Source organism: Myxocyprinus asiaticus, chromosome 39 (genome assembly GCF_019703515.2).
Source record: "Myxocyprinus asiaticus isolate MX2 ecotype Aquarium Trade chromosome 39, UBuf_Myxa_2, whole genome shotgun sequence".
Classification (NCBI taxonomy): Eukaryota; Metazoa; Chordata; class Actinopteri; order Cypriniformes; family Catostomidae; genus Myxocyprinus; species Myxocyprinus asiaticus.
The window spans coordinates 12734901-12751563 of record NC_059382.1 but is presented as its reverse complement, the minus strand read 5'-3'; the positions used below and the strand labels follow the sequence as shown (position 1 = coordinate 12751563).

The 16663-nt window shown below is 38.9% G+C and overlaps 1 protein-coding gene across 14 annotated transcripts in view; it reads right to left on the bottom strand.

Annotated features, from left to right (window-relative positions):
- LOC127430227 (RNA-binding protein Musashi homolog 2-like) overlaps positions 1-16663 on the bottom strand; it is a 405789-nt gene that overhangs the window by 55437 nt on the left and 333689 nt on the right. For all 14 annotated transcript variants that reach the window (XM_051679847.1, XM_051679846.1, XM_051679845.1 and 11 more), the window contains exon 10: positions 13972-14046. In XM_051679847.1, coding sequence (XP_051535807.1) covers positions 13972-14046 — 75 coding nt within the window. The remainder of the gene's footprint in view (positions 1-13971; positions 14047-16663) is intronic.

Here is a 16663-nt window from a genome sequence, read left to right as displayed (position 1 = left end):
ACACCAGTGCTTGCAAGCATGTAAAAGAGCAGTGCTATAGTTTACGGTAAAACAATCTAGAAATGTAGAAGAATGCCAGAGGAATTGGACACAGTGAGAAGGGGACCCAGCTGAAATTAGTGGCTGAAGCAGGCAGGCCATTATGATGTCATCGCAGACAATTTGATTTTGAAATTCAGAACACTCTAAGGGGCCATTCACACAAAAAAACACAGCATAATGGATAGAACTGAATGCAGGTGTCTCGAGATGGAAGTTCTTTAAACTTAACATGGGTCTTAAAAATGCTTCGCTAATGGCACAAAATGCTGAAAAATAGGCAAGACATGTCACAACGCCCAAAGATGTCCATCTAGCACATGCTTATATAGAAAAACAGAGCAGACAGATGCAAAAATGCATTGTGTGAATGGTCCCTAACACTGCAAGTCAACTGGAGATTTTTAAACTTCAAATGTAAAATTTCTTAAAAGTGCAAAGTTTATAAAATAATGCAGAACATCCTAAGGGCCCGTTCCTGTGGTACAAAAGAGAGAGATGCAGTGTAAGAAATGAAACAAAATGCAGGTGTCTCAGTTGACGTTTTTTTTTTTTTACTTGACATGCTATGTTAAAATGCTTCTTCGTTCATGGCACCAGATGCAGAAAAAACAGCAAGACAGGCTGAAACGGTTAAAGACGCCCAGCTAATGCATGTTTACATCAGATATTAATATTAAAAAAAATACATCAAAGACTAAATTTATCAACAAAACAAAGTCTGAATTGAGTTTGTAAGTGGTTGGAGCTCAATTAATTACAAGAAAGAGTGAAGAAAAAAGGCAGGTATGAGGAATACAGTGTTCACTATGCAAGCACTGAGCCAAGACCTCAGTCAACAAGAAACCCAAGGAAAAAGAGATGCTCCATTCAGAACAGAGTGTAAGTTGTAGATCTGATACAAGCTGATAATTAAACCCGTACTGGTTAAAACTCCTCTGCAGTGCAGCCTGGGATATGACAGGGCTTCAGCCTGACTGTGGGGAACTGCAGATGAGTCATCAGTGTGATTACAGCAGGAAGGCCGCAGGAGACAGGCTGTCTAATCTATCGCTATGAGACGACCTCCGCAATGACCTCTGCCACCCTTCACGCCATCTATTCTGTAAACACACACAACATCTGTCTGGCACAACCTATACCATTCAAGAATTCACCATAAATAAGTGTCAGGATCTGTATTAACAACCTGCCTACACAAGACACAATCCAAGACGCAATGCAACGGCTTATGTCTGTCTACACTGAAAGCATCGAAGCTGCACGTCATCTCAGAATGTTCACTAACACGGAGCAATCAGCTGTGAGCTAAAGCAATGATTTAAATGGGTGAATAACTTGAAAACTAATTAAGTTTAATGAAAAATCCATATTATAATGTTACTATTGCCACAACTGTGTTAGAAGCAAATGATGACAAACTGATAGACCAAAAACCAAAAATACCACAAGCTGGCTTGTGTCAGAAGTTATTTAAAAATATACTGAATAAAATTAATTGGAAAAACATCCACTTTTGATATTTGGTTTTAAAATAATTTGTCACATCCACACTAATCTGTTTTCATTTGAAAAGTCTGTTTTCAGATTCCTGATTTCATCATTTTCCAAAGTATATGGTACTAGAGAGAGTTTTCCTAAGTCTTTGGCCACATCTATACTAAACCGTTTTTGTTTGAAAACTCAGTTTTCATATTCTTAATGTCATCATTCTCCATAGTCTGCGATAATGGAGAGCGTTTTTCGAAACTAAATGTTTTTTTTTTAAACTAAAACGTACTAGTGGGCGTAGTCTTTGTTTTCTGTGGAGGACAAGTTATTTCCAGTGTAGATGAGAGGCTTAAACATCAAATCAATCGAAATCTATGTGTTTTTAAATGAAAAGTATTAGTGTGGATGTGGCCTTTATTTGAGATGGAAGTAAAAATAAATTGGCTAGATTAAATCTAGACTGTGTCAGAAAGTAAACGCAATGCTACCGTTCAACTACAACTATTATAATGGGATAGATTTACTTTTGATGCGTGGTAACACACCACTTGTGTCCGTTGTAGACAGGCTGTAAGAGCAATGAGTGTGTTGGTGTGTGTGGCGAGTGTGTGTCCAACTCAGCAGCCCCTGTTTTAAGCATGTGACGTAGTGAATGTGTTTGCCTCATGCCTACTGAGTTAATAAGCAGCCTTTTCAATTAGAGCTAATTTGGGTGAAGAGCTGAATGAGGTAGCACAGCTGCAGGAGACTTCTCTGTTGCCTATTCATCTGCTCCCTCTCTCTCTTTCTTTCATCATCCTCTCCTCACAATGGGTCAAATAGAAGAAATTGTGCTACTCTCCTGAAGTCTGCTGGCGCTGTCAAGCTCAGCAGGGCAGGACTCTTATCTAGGGATGGGAATCGAGAGGAATTTAAAGGTGAAGTGTGCAATTTCTTCATAGTTAAAACACTTTCTCCTATCCTAACATGCAAAGACAACTGTAAGTAAGTCATTTGTAAATTGATTTCAAAAGTGCAAACACTGTGACACTATAAAAATATTCTTCTGTTTGCTTGAGCATCCCAACCAGATTGACCAGGTTTACATGCACTTAAGAAAAAGGTTTATTCCAGGGTTTTGCAGAAAGTAACGTCATGTAAACATCATGTAAACAAGAATGCTGATTTCCTTATGCCGTTTAAGGGATTAAGAGGAAGTGGTTTAACACACCTTGGTTTCTCTCGGAGAACACAGCTTAATGTGGTCATGTAAACGCATAAGCAGCATTCTGGTAGGAGTCTGAAGAGTGCGCGTGCATGGAACAGACTGGGATAACAAATGTCATAGAGTGGAGCCCAACAAGTCAACACATTTCTGGGAGTACAGTGGGAAAATCACATACACCATCAATTATACCCATTTATACACACCAATGTAAAATATCTACTGTTTCTCACGTTCGCATATATGTGCCTGTACTTTGGGGAAAGAGTTTTACGTGAGATGGAAACCCCATTTTTTCAGTGCAATTCAGCTGCATGTCGTGATGGAAAGCAAAGGAAACAAACACAGCAACAACTCTGGAATATCTGGAAATAAAGCGAAGCAACGGAGAATAAAATAGTAAAGTCTTACTCGGATCCCATGTTTGTTATTTACACAAGTGTTGCGGGAAAATTACGTTGCTGTGGAGAAAGCTGCTTACTGACCGAGCCGCATGTACACGGGAGTAAAGAGTACGGCACTTATACTGCGCATGTAAACACAGATGCTGTTTTCTCGCAATTAACCGATTTCCGGTGTCCATGTAAACATAGTCATTGGCTCAACCAATGGTGTGAGATTGGGATGTGACTATCTCTTTTCCAACCAATGGCTGACAGGCGGAGTTTTCTTGCTCATTAGAACAATTATTGGTTCATTTCGAGTCAGACAATACAGAATTAAAAACTTGTAGTTCAGTAAGCGAGTCAGATTTAAGGCCCTGGCATCCTCACAGAGAAGGTCTTCTTCGTTCTTCAACAAAAATAAGTTCGAAACAGCTGAGCAAGGGTATAATGTTTGCAAACATTCAGACACCTACTGCGCTGCTGTGGGAGGCGTAAGGGGCATTTAAATAAGAGGATGCACAAGACTACATGTAAAACCTTAAGTAATGTGACACTAAATGTGTTATCAATTAATGCCTCAGTCTATGAGTAGAATTGACTAGATAAGTAAAAGTGAGAATCGAGTTTTACTACTTGCTGATGATTTAAATAATATACATGCAGTAGATAATGAGTAATTTATAATGTTTACATTCAGCATTAATGGCGCTAATGCGCTAACACGCTATAAGTGGCCATAATATGTGCCGGATACACTCTGTTATTGTAATTTATGATGACACTGATATTATGGCAAAGATGGATGTATAAAAAAGTGTTCATAGGCATAATAAAGACAAGAATAATGATAAGAGAGGCATTTCTTACTTTGGGCAGATGTGTGAATGGCTTTTGTCTGCAGACGGCAAATGAGTGTAGCAGTATATAAACAACAGAGTGAATGGGCACTTAAGAGTATCTGAATAGATTTGATAAAAACAAATGGCATGACATGTTCTTGGAAAATGTCTCTACACGAACAATCGTACAGATATAAGTTTGCACCAGCTCGCTAATGACTGCACGCCTGTGTGTTCATGTTGACTGAGCTCCAGGTCACACCTACCAGTGACGTGGACCAATGGTAGTAAGGTGTCGTTACGAAGTTTTCCTGACAGTTCACACTGGCGAGATGATACAAGCCATCGAAACTTACTCAAAAACACCTTAGTTTTGGCCAGATTTTGTCATAATTACATCACACCCATTCATTCTTCGAATTTGTATGAAGTGTGCCGGGGCCTTAATTCAGTAACTGCTCTTAAAGATTCATCTGTGTTTTTGATTCACTTAGTAATTAGTTTGAGAATTGGACTACAAGCGCAGTAGATTCAGTAACAGCCTCTGAATAGTAGCACAGGAAACACTGTTCGAGCATTTTTAGTACTTTACAAGCGCATGTTCAAGAACTCTTAATGACTGAAAGTAAAAAATGAAACCTGCTCAGAATAAGAACCAGTTCTTGGTTCCCAACCCTACTTATATGATACCTCCTCTCAGTGAGTGTCACTCTCTCCCTTTTTCTGTCATCTCCCAATTTCCCCTCCTCTCTCTCCTCCCACATAAACAGCATCTCCGGTCAGGCAGAGCAGCATCTTTGTTTGTTTGCACTCCAATATCCTGCGAGGCCGGTCGTGTTCTGTACGATGGGCTGGTGGAGGGTCATGTGCTGGAGAATGGAGAAGGGCCCCAGTCCCTGACAGCCTGTGTGTTTGCATAACTGATTGGGCCCTAATCAAAAGTGAAGCATCAATTCCAGCCCTCCCTCTTCTTTCTCCTAAGGAGAAGAGAGGGATAAATGGAGGAGTGAGAGCGAAGGGATGGTGTTCTAAAATATCGTTCGTTCCGACTGGGCCGAGAGGAGCGGTGACCTTGACAATGGAAAATCATTCAGCTCTAATCAGCAACAGCCACATCAAATGCCAGAAATCATGGCGGAACAGAGATGAGAAGAGATGATTCGCTGCTGGGAAAACAGAGTGCGGTAACCGCTTAATGTGGGATGAGATCAAACAAAGGATTGTGGGAAATAAAGGCACATATTTTCCAAAAACAAAACACAAATGACAACAAAGAAACACAGGTGTCTTGATGGATGAAGGTGTTCATTAGGGATGGGAATCATAAGGAATTTAAAGGGATAGTTCACCCAGAATGAAAATTCTGTCATCATTTACTCATCCTCATGTTGTTCCAATTCCTTTAGGACCCCTAAGACATAGCCTCAGCCTCAGTCATCACTCACTTTCATTGTATGGGGGAAAAAAAATGGGTGACTGGCTAACATTCTGCCTCTAACATTCTTTGTATTTCACAGAAGAAAGAAATTCAAACAGATTTGGAACAATATGACAGTGAATAAATGATGACATCATTTTCAATTTGGTGTTAATTATACTTTAGCGATTCTGGTCCTGATTCTAATTAACTTAACCATTCCTTTTTTTTTTTTTTTTTTTTAATGAATCCATTAAGGATTCCTAGTACTTTTGAGGAAGCACCAAATAATTGACTCAATCCAACTTTTTCTTGGGGGTTTTACTGGGGACATGTATGTGGGTACGACTTCTGTTGGAAGTCGTTCTATAGCATTCGCTAGCTTCGGCTGCAGTCATTTTAGACCCTGTTTACGAATGGTATTAGGATGAGTTTCGGATGATCCGATTGCAGATGGTCAGCGCTAAATATAGTTGTAAACATGGTGCAAAATTTTGTGATCGGATCACAAAAAACACATACAGAGGTATTCAAATACACATGTGGCCACAACGCATTTGAGGTGTAAATTCCGTCCTAATGCGTCCCGGGCGGCAGTGAAGCACCACCTCTTACCAGTCAATCAAACTCTGTGCCGAACAAAAGTTTAAACTTACGTGCGGATTTAAAAGGATATAGCCGTCCGATCTGACAACTTGAAAACACGATTAAATACCCAAGAACAAGAACTTCATGCCTCTTCTTCAGTGTGTCTGATATCAACATGCAGGGTGACAAGATGACAAGCACAGACATCTAAAACTGAACTAACAGAGGTAATATAGGTTCCAATCACATCTGGGAGAAACAGTGCACAGGTTTTGTTCACACTTTCTTTGTCTTTTATGAATATTTTGCCGTTTATTATCGATCAGTAACACACTGATATAGTGATTGATGTATGTCATCAGGAAATCAGACACCCTCTCCTCGAAATCCCAAAACCGCAACCAAAGAATGAATGGACGTATGTCACAACAACAACTGTGTTTACTTGACAACGGAAGTAATACCTACATATCGCACTAAGCATCACGGGACACAGGAAAAAGGTGGATATTATGCCACTGGATTATATTATACTATATTATACCATTTGCTATATTTTGTTCATATAAACAAAAAATAACACTAACATATTTTTTTAAGTATCATTTAGTGGTAGACTAATATTGGATTTTGCGATACCGACAGCTAAGGTGGTGGCTGAACTAAGGCTAATAACCTTAACAGATGAATGATTTTTGTCTTTTGATACCCATGTTTTTTAAAAAAATTTTATTTATTGTCTGTATTGTATTTGAAAACGTTCAACATACAGTACTTGCGGTTTCCAAAAAACAAAAAACAAAAAAAAAAAGGCAGATAACCGATAAATTGGCCTATAGATCGATTTATTGAATGTGTTTTCTATCTAAGAAGATTTTCAACAAACTATGGGCATAAATGTCTGCCGATAACGGGAAAAAAGTCGCTATCGGCACATATTAATCGGCAAAACCTCTAATATAATTTATTAAATCAAAATCTATTCTTTTTATTTGTGTATTTGTAACTACTTGTTGTCATATGAACAACTAGTAACAAATCTTGCAATATAATCGTAAATTTTGAGTCAGAAAATAACAGAAAATAATGAATTGTGCTTCAGTGAGTCAGTTAGTTAATTCAGAATCACTGCCAACTAACTGAGTGAGAGAGGGAGTGAGTGAGTCGTTTTATACTGATTTATACTGATAATCAGTCGTTTTATACTGACTAAGAACCGGTTCATAAGAGCCATTTATCACATTCAATTCAGACTCCAAGCTAAGCTAAAGCTTCTTTACCAAAGAAATTATGGCACTCTAGTGGTAATGTAGATTCAGTTTTGGGAAACACTAGCAGTATTATTATTATTATTATTATTATTATTATTATTATTATGGAATAGGTTCTGAATAAGAAAAGGTTCTCAATTCCAAGTGTTCACACTAAAATGATCTTTGTCACATTTTTCCTTTGCTACACCTCTAATAACCTTAATCTATAGACTTGCACCAAAATGAAAAGATCTTCTCCCATAGTTTGGGGAAAGCCTGTTGGATCTACAGGACTGGTGGAGAGCCACTGAGCTTGCCTATGGGTCTTTGGATATGCTTGCCTTGGATTTACAGCCTCTGAAACACCCTTCTGTATCTCATAAAAATGAGAGAAGAACAATGTGTGTGTGTGTTTGTGTGTGTGTGTGTGTGTGTGTGTGTGTGTCCTGGCGAAGGGGGAGATAACAGTGAAGGTGGCCTGATCCTGTCAGCTTCTCCTTATCTTATCTACCAGAGGACATGTTAGTATGAAAATGACAATAGCACCAACACTTGCTCCAACAGCACCATTGGTTGTTTATGTCTGTATGTCTTTGGGGCAGTGAAAACACTAAATCCATCTATGATCAAAGATGTTCCCAGAGGAAGACTTAGTCTGGTATGTACGCTGTATATTGATTAAAAACACAGATATATAATCCATTCCACCATTGTACTGTGGGCTTGTGACTTTGATATGCAATTAATCATTCTTGTTTTCATTAAAAATCTAAACCGAAGCATAGTAACTTGCATATATTGCTTGCATGCACACATCACAAAAACACGCACACCATCCCCTGTGACCCATTACAAATCCAGTCACCTGTGCAGATTACAAGAAGTGCTTTGAAAAAAAATACCTTCTCTCTTTTCAACAGTCAATTTTTAACCTTCGCTGCAGCTGAGCTTATAGTAAATCCCAGGTGCTGCAACAAGCAGTCTGGAAAAAGTTTTTCACCCTATACGTTCAACACCAAGGTCATTGACAACATCTGAAATGGAGTGAGGGGACACTTTCTGAGTGGCATCTGGTAGATCATTTTACAAGAAAAGCCAGGGGATTATATGAAAGAAGAGAAAAAGTCCCCTTTTTGCATTAAAACTGTAGTTTTAGTTGAGCGGTTTGCGAGCCTATTTGCCAGTGACTCATATGCCAGCAAGTCCTTCAGCTCCATATTCAGGGTCAATATCACTAAAAATATGCATTCGATACACTCGATTGCTTTTCAGCTCGCGTTATGAGACGTTTGGCATGGGTGGACCTGTATGTGTTTATTTGTATGGTTATTCATAGTGTCAGGTGGGAGTTGGTGTTTAGATATGGGCCTACACATACATTTCTGAGGTAACTCCAATATGTTGCTAGGCTCAGAACTGATGCAAGTAGTGATTCCCATACATGTACTCAAAGGGATACTTGGGAACGTTTTTATTTTGTTTGGTTAAACCTATAAAAACAGAAATTGTGACTGCAAATAAATAATAGTATTAGGGCTGTCAAAAGACTAAAATAACAAAACAAAAAAACAAAAATTATCTTGTGTAATAAGAAGAAATGCCACAGAAGAAAGAATGTCAAATGGGTTTGGAATGGCATAAGGGTGAGTAAATAATGATAGAATTTTCATTTTTGGATGAACTATTTCTTTAACATGTTCAGTTATTTTAAATGGAGAGAAAACAAGAATATTTACGCTGTATGTGTTGAGCTCAGTAAATTGTGTGGATGACATCTACATATACACACATACATATGTGCATATGTACATGTGTGTGTGTGTGTGTGTGTGTGTGTGTGTATATATATATATATATATATATATATATATATATATATATATATATATATATATATATATATATATAAACATATATATACACACACACACACACACACACCGATCAGACACAACATTACCACCTGCCTAATATTGTGTAGGTCCCCCTCGTACCACCAAAAACAGCGCAAACCAGCATATTCTTCTCTCCACAATTGTACAGAGCGGTTATCTGAATTACCATAGACTTCGTCATTTCGAACCAGTCTGGCCATTCTCTGTTGACCTCTCTCATCAACAAGGCATTTCCGTCCATAGAACTGCCGCTCACTGGATGTTTTTTGTTTTTGGCACCATTCTGAGTAAATTCTAAACACTGTTGTGTGTGAAAATCCCAGGAGATCAGCCTGCCACACAATTGGCTGATTAGATAAGCACATGGATGACTGTTGGTGCCAGACAGGCTGGTTTGAGTATTTCTGTAACTGCTGATCTCCTGGGGTTTTCACGCACCCAAAAACAAAAAACATGTCGGAAATGCCTTGTAGATGACAGAGTTTAACAAAGAATGGCCAGACTGGTTCGAACTGACAAAGTCTACGTAACTCAGATAATCACTCTGTACAATTGTGGTGAGAAGAATAGGTTGGCGCTGTTTTGGTGGCATGAGGGGGACCTACACAATATTAGGCAGGTGGTTTTAATGTTGTGGCTGATCAGTACACACCACACACACACACACACACACACACACACACACACATATATATATACACATACACACACTACTGGTCAAAAGTTTTGAAACACTCATTCTTTATTATAATTTTTTTCTCCACATATTAGAATAATAGTAAAGTCATCAAAACTATGGAATAACATAAATGGAAGTATGGGAATTATGTTGTGACTAAACAAAATCCAAAATAAATCAAAACTGTGTTATATTTTAGCATCTTCAAAGTAGTCACCCTTTGCCTAGAATTTGCAGACATGTACTCTTGACATTTTCTCAACCAACTTCTTGAGGCATCACCCTGGGATGCTTTTTATACAGTATTGAAGGAGTTCCCATCTATGTTGGGCACTTATTGGCTGCTTTTCTTTATTATTTGGTCCAAATTTTTTTTAATTACATTTTTGTTTTATAATTAAATAAATTAATATGGTGGCACAATTATATTTTTGTACACAAACATTTAAGCATATGCCTTCAGATCAAACATTTTTAAAATCATGAGAAACATTTCTGTCAAGTGTTTAAAAACTTTTGACCAGTAGTGTATATATACATATATATACATATATGTGTGTATATGTAGAAGTCATCCACACAATTTACTGAGCTCAACACTTACAGCATAAATATTCTAGTTTTCTCTCCATTTAAAATAGCTAAACGTGTTAAAGAAATAGTTCAACCAACATTTACACCAATATTTCTATTTGTTGTAATATGTCTAACTTTTTTAGGCACAATAAGCATTTGGATCCCTTAGATTTCTGCAGTAGCGCTTTTTTACTCGTCTCACTAACACTTCTTCAGAACAATGTTTTTTTCATCCCATCAAATACCTCAGCAAATCAAACCAATATTGACCTAAATGCAGTTACACAATATTTTTTATTTCTCAGACTGCTTCAGTTTGAGAGCAAGCTGCACGGGGAGTCTGTTTTCTCTCAAATTGTCTATTTCTTTTAATCATATTGGCCATTTTAATAATATTATTGATAATGCTACATCATATACAGTATAATATGAGCTAAAAGGAACACAATTCTTGTTTGGTGTTGATAAAGGGGTACTTGAGCCATACTGATGGGGCTGTGGGGTAGATAAGACAAATAAAATCGGGAAACACTGGCATAGCACTATGCCAAGTCTACTCGCTAAAGAGAGTGAGCCCGCAATTATGTTTTAATCCCCCTAACCGGGCTTAGTCACAGTAGCTCTTGCTAAAGCGTCTGCCAATTTATACTTCCTCATTATTCATTACCCCCGCTTCATTTATTTATCTAAGTCACCACTGGAATATTCTGACTGCACTCAACGTTTAGTTTGGGATGCCTGCGCGGATTGTTTGAGGTTGATTTGTGCATTAGCATCAAAGGGGAAGACAACGTCATGGTTATTTTCGTAATCTCCGTTCCCTGATTGAGGGAACGAGATGTTGTGTCGATGTCGTGACACTAGGGGTCACTCTTGGGAGCCCCAAACACCTCTGATCTTTTTTTTAAAAGGCCAATGAGAATTGGCGAGTGGAATTTGCATGCCACTCCCACGGACATACGGGTATAAAAGGAGCTGGTATGCAACCACTCATTCAGGTTTTGTGCTGAGGAGCCGAGATAAGGTCCCGGCCATTTCAGCAGGTAGTTCAGCGTTGTGGCAAGAGGGACACAACGTCTCATTCCCTCCATCAGGGAACGGAGTTTACGAAAGTAACCATGACGTTCCCTATCTGTCACTCACTCGACGCTGTGTCGATGTAGTGACAATCAGGAGTCTCCACTCTCCCCTGAGGGTAACCTGACGTGACAGCGTGTCATGCCCATCTCGGGACTTGAGTCCGAAGCAGTGCTGAAGCGGTCTCATATGCATCAACCCGAGCGGTGTGGCCGCCGCTGAGGTTGCCATATGCCCCAGAAGCCTCTGAAAGTGTTTCCGTGGAACCGCTGTTCTCCGTTTGAACGCCTTCAGACAGTTCAGCACCGACTGTGTGTGCTCGTTCGTGAGGCGCGCTGTCATCGAGACTGAGTCCAACTCCAAACCGAGAAAAGAGATGCTCTGAACTGGGGAGAGCTTGCTCTTTTCCCAGTTGACCCGAAGCCCCAGTTGGCTAAGGTGCTTCCGCACGTGGTCCCTGTGTGCGCACAGTAACTCTCAAGAGTGAGCTAGGATCAGCCAGCCGTCGAGATAGTTGAGGATGCGGATGAGCAAACCGCAGGAAGGGTCTGTGTCGAGGTAAGACCGAGACGTGGAAGTACGCGTCCTTCAGGTCTACTGCCGCGAACCAATCTTGATGCCGGACGCTTGCTAGAATGCGCTTTTGCGTAAGCATCTTGAACGGGAGGCTGTGCAAAGCCCGGTTCAGTACTCGCAGGTCCAGGATTGGTTGCAACCCACCGCCTTTCTTTGGTACGATGAAGTAAGGGCTGTAGAACCCTTTCTTCATCTCGGCTGGAGGGACAGGCTCTATCGCGCCCTTGCGCAGAAGGGTAGCGATCAGAGGTGTTTGGGGCTCCCAAGAGTGACCCCTAGTGTCACTACATCGACACAACGTAGAGTGAGTGACAGATAGGGAACTAAGAATTCTCAATGTGACAAACAGCAACCTTTATGTTTAACAGCCAAGTCATTTGAAGAAGCCAGCTAGGGCCCTTTGAGCAAAGAACAAAAGTGAAACATTTATGCACATACAGTAAATAAGGTTGCAACCCCTGTTGAAGATACACTGATTAGATGGAGATGAAGGATGATATACAGCTACATTCGTACAGCTGAGCATAGACAGCATGAACATGCCAGCGTTTTGCAAATTGTGAAGAGTTGTTGTCTCGCATTTATGAAGAACGCATTCATTTGCAATTCCTTATTAGTGTGTAGGGTGCTTTTAATGCTACTGCTGCATAATTATTAGATTGTATAATAATGCAATAGTAAAAAGCCTCTTAGACTGGTGTTTTGCTAAAACCATTGTATCAGAAATACGTAGAGTAATGAAAGTACTTTTCATGTTCCAACATGAAGTCAACAAGAAATTGTAATTGAACCTACTTTGTTTGTTAAAACGCATTTCTAGGCTTTGTTGTGAAAGATTCATCTATAAAAAAAAATAAATAAAAAAAAAAAGACTTTGAAATCAATCAAATGTAATAACTTGCTGCACGTCTGAAAAAAAAAATGTTCCTTTTGATCTGACATTACCAAATCATCTTTCCAGTCAATTCTCGAAGGATAAAATCACGTTCCTCCCTACAATTTCTATTTCCAATGAATTTCCTGTTTCACTTAAAAAGTAAAAAGGGCTGCAGATGTAATTTTAATTTGACTTCAAAGGGATAGTGCACCCAAAAATGAAAATCAATCACACAAATGGAAATATTAGGCAGGATGTTCGCTTCAGTCACCATTCACATTCGTTGCATCTTTTTCTATTCATTAAAAGTGATTGGTGACTGAGGCTGCCTTCTCTACTTCTCCCTTCTCACATCTCTATTTGTGTCATACGAAGAGAGTCATACATTTTGGAACAATCCCAGGGGAAATTATGACAAAATGTTACTTTTTTTGGGGAACTATTCCTTTAAGTACACTCAGTAGCATCAGATAAAACAGTGGGTAGTATATTCTAATAAGATATACCTGACGCGTCCCAATATAGGTTCGGGCCAATCGGTTATCAAAGGCCATATCTAAGAACTAAACTGTGAAATAACAAAGCTACATTGCTGCTTCAGATTTTTCCAGACAATAAGAAACTCATCTCTGTCAGGATGTCCTGAAACCCTGCTGGGTCGAGATTTTGATTTGATTTGCAGAATTTTATTGTATAATTAAATGTATGAATTATATCAGTGAAAAGAGAGAAAATGAGATGCCAATGGGCTCTTTTGTAGCTCGTGTGGGTTTTAAAAGCATCTTTATGGCTGTGTTATCTGTAAAGCTACATGAATGTGGATATGGGACTACAGCAGGGTGCTAAACCAGGCATAATGTGTCTGTTTGTACATCAAAATGTATACTGTTTGAGTATGTAAATGGTGTATTTAAGTGTAAAGCACCACACCAGAGTTTTCCAGCATGGGGCTTTGGCGGGAGCAAGGGATGGTGTATGTTGGTGTTTGTGATTTTGGCGGCCAGCAGGGAGGCCATTACCACATAGCAGCAGGAGAGAGCAGCACCATACAGAGCTTAACAAGATGGAACTTACCAGGGAACTGGTAGCTGTAGCTCGGGGCGAAACCAGTGTATCCACGGCCATACGTTGCTACAATGTTTGGATAACCTGAGGGGGGAGAAGAAAATCCAGGTATGTGATAAATGGCTTAGACAGCCCAGAGCTTGCCTCTATTGTGCCAATAAATAAGTATTTCACTTAAAACACACATATACACTAGTGTCAGAAATTACCTGTTGTTTTAACATTTTGTATTGTCATTGATTTTAAAGGGCAGTTTTTAATTTTAAGAGGGTATATTGTTTTTCTTACAAAATCAAAACAATGTGCAATCCATTTATGTAAAATACTTCAATTGAATTAATTAATTGAAATGATTCAGTCCGAATAATTCAGATAGGCTGTTGCCTATAAACTCAAATTAACATCAAGACGACAAGGGTTTTTGTGTCATAATAAAACATGCTGTACAATTGCACAAATGTGTTTTCTCTAGCAGAGGTTTTGTACGTTGTTTTCAAACACCTTCTTCAAAACCCTCTTAAATTAATTTTTGTGGATTCTCCAAAGTAAAATTTGAACTATCAATATGAGTATACTGTATTTTTGTTATAGCTCATATTGAACATATTTAAATCACACCTGCATACATTAAAGGGATAGTTCACCCAAAAATGAAAGTTTTCTTATAATTTATTCACACTCATGCCATCCCAGATGTGTATGACTTTCTTTCTTCTGCAGAACACAAATGAAGATTTTAAGAAGATCTCAGCTCTGTAGGGCCATACAATGCAAATGAATGGTGATCAGACCTTTGTAGCTCCAAAAATCACAAAGGAAACATGAAAATAATCCATATGACTCCAGAAGCAATTTAATAGGAGTGGGTGAAAAACAGAACAAAATTTAAAACCTTTTATGCTCTAAATCTCCACTTTAACTTTCAGATGTGAAAGTGAAACTAAACAGGTTCCACATGTGACTTTCCGGTGTACAATTGAAAGTGAAAGTGGAGATTTAGAGTAAAAAAGGACTTACTGTAAATTTTGATCTATTTCTCACCCACACCTGTTATATCGCTTCTGAAGATAAGGATGTAACCATTAGAGTCATATGGATTACTTCTATGTTTCCTTTGTGATTTTTGGAGCTACAAAAGGTCTGATCACCATTCACTTGCATTGTATTGACCCACAGAGCTGAAATATTCTTCTAAAAATCTTTGTTTGTGTCTGCTGAAGAAAGAAAGTCATACACATCTGGGATGACATGAGGGTGAGTAAATGATGAGAGAATTACATTTCTTGGGTTAACTATACCTTTAAGACCAGGGTCAACTACTATAATATAAATGAAAATTTGTACTCAAAGGTTTAAATGTGTCATTACAATAAACGTATTTTTACTTGAAATGACATAAATATACAATTTATCGATTACAACATTTGCCGGCCAAAACAATGTTTTGGTATTTTTGTGCGTTACCTTTTCCGTTTTTTGTTGTTTCATTAATCCTTCTGTGATTCATAATGGCTTTACATTTTAAATTTGGCTAAAAAGCATATAATAGGCTGTTTAATGCAGACGTAGATTTAAAAAGAGTTTTAGATTTTGTTTTTGTTGATTGGGGTTGACGAGGGGCAAGCTGCCACAAAAGGTCAACATACGTTCAATGAATTGTATATTTTTTTCGAGGGCAAGAAAGGCAAACATGTTCAGTAGCTTTTTTGTAGCCAAGACTTTCAGGCATGTGCCTTGAAATTGACTTTCAGATACCTGCCTTTCACACACAAACAGTTTGAATCGCAATATAGTAAAACATCAAGTAATGTAAAGCAATATTTTGCCACAATACTATTTTACCTAATGTCAATATAATATTGTAAGACCAGCTCCTTGCTGATTCTCATCCCTAGCATTTTTGTCTCTTTGTGCTGCATTTTACACAAGTCCTGGTTAATTTCTGACACAGATATACACACAAGACACACAAAAAAAGGAGCTCGGAAACAGCACAATCTCATAAGAAATCATTCCCTTGGCAATCACACACCACGTACAGTGAGGCTGCAACATAACAGATTAGCTAGCCTGCGAACTTCAGTTTGCAGTGATGAACAGCATAAACATCACAAAACACAATTTCGCTTCATTCCCCAGAGCTCATCCCTCTTTTCCACTGGCTGAGGGAACGGACATGTCTGCTGCTGTCATCTCTTTCTCCCTCCCTCTTTTTTCTCACCTCTCCACTGTCATTGATCGATAACCCTTCTTTTATAGCTCAGGCTAATCGATCATGAAGGACACGACAGTGCGAGACAATGGCAGGCTGATAGTTGTGGCAGGGCATCACGGATTAAAGTCCCTCACTGCCACATAGCCTTGGCCTCCTGAGCGCTAATGCCGACAGCGTCTCGCCGACAGGACGGTACAAATATGATTGAGCGATTGCAGAAGTCATTCGAAAGTGGAGCGAAACACTGAAAAAGTGCGTGAAGGCGTTGGCTGGGAATTTTCTAGCAATCTGTTTTTTACGCCTCTTTGTCGTCTTGCTGAGGCAGAACTTTTTAATGATGAAGCTCGGGTGGGTGAGCTGGTTTCCCCTAGAATATTTTATTATCTGAGAACCATCATCGGCTGTTTGGGAGCAAGGCAAAAACACGAAATCGTCAGTGTTTACTATGCTGCCTGCCTCCACTGGAACGCATCCTGCTCATGCTGT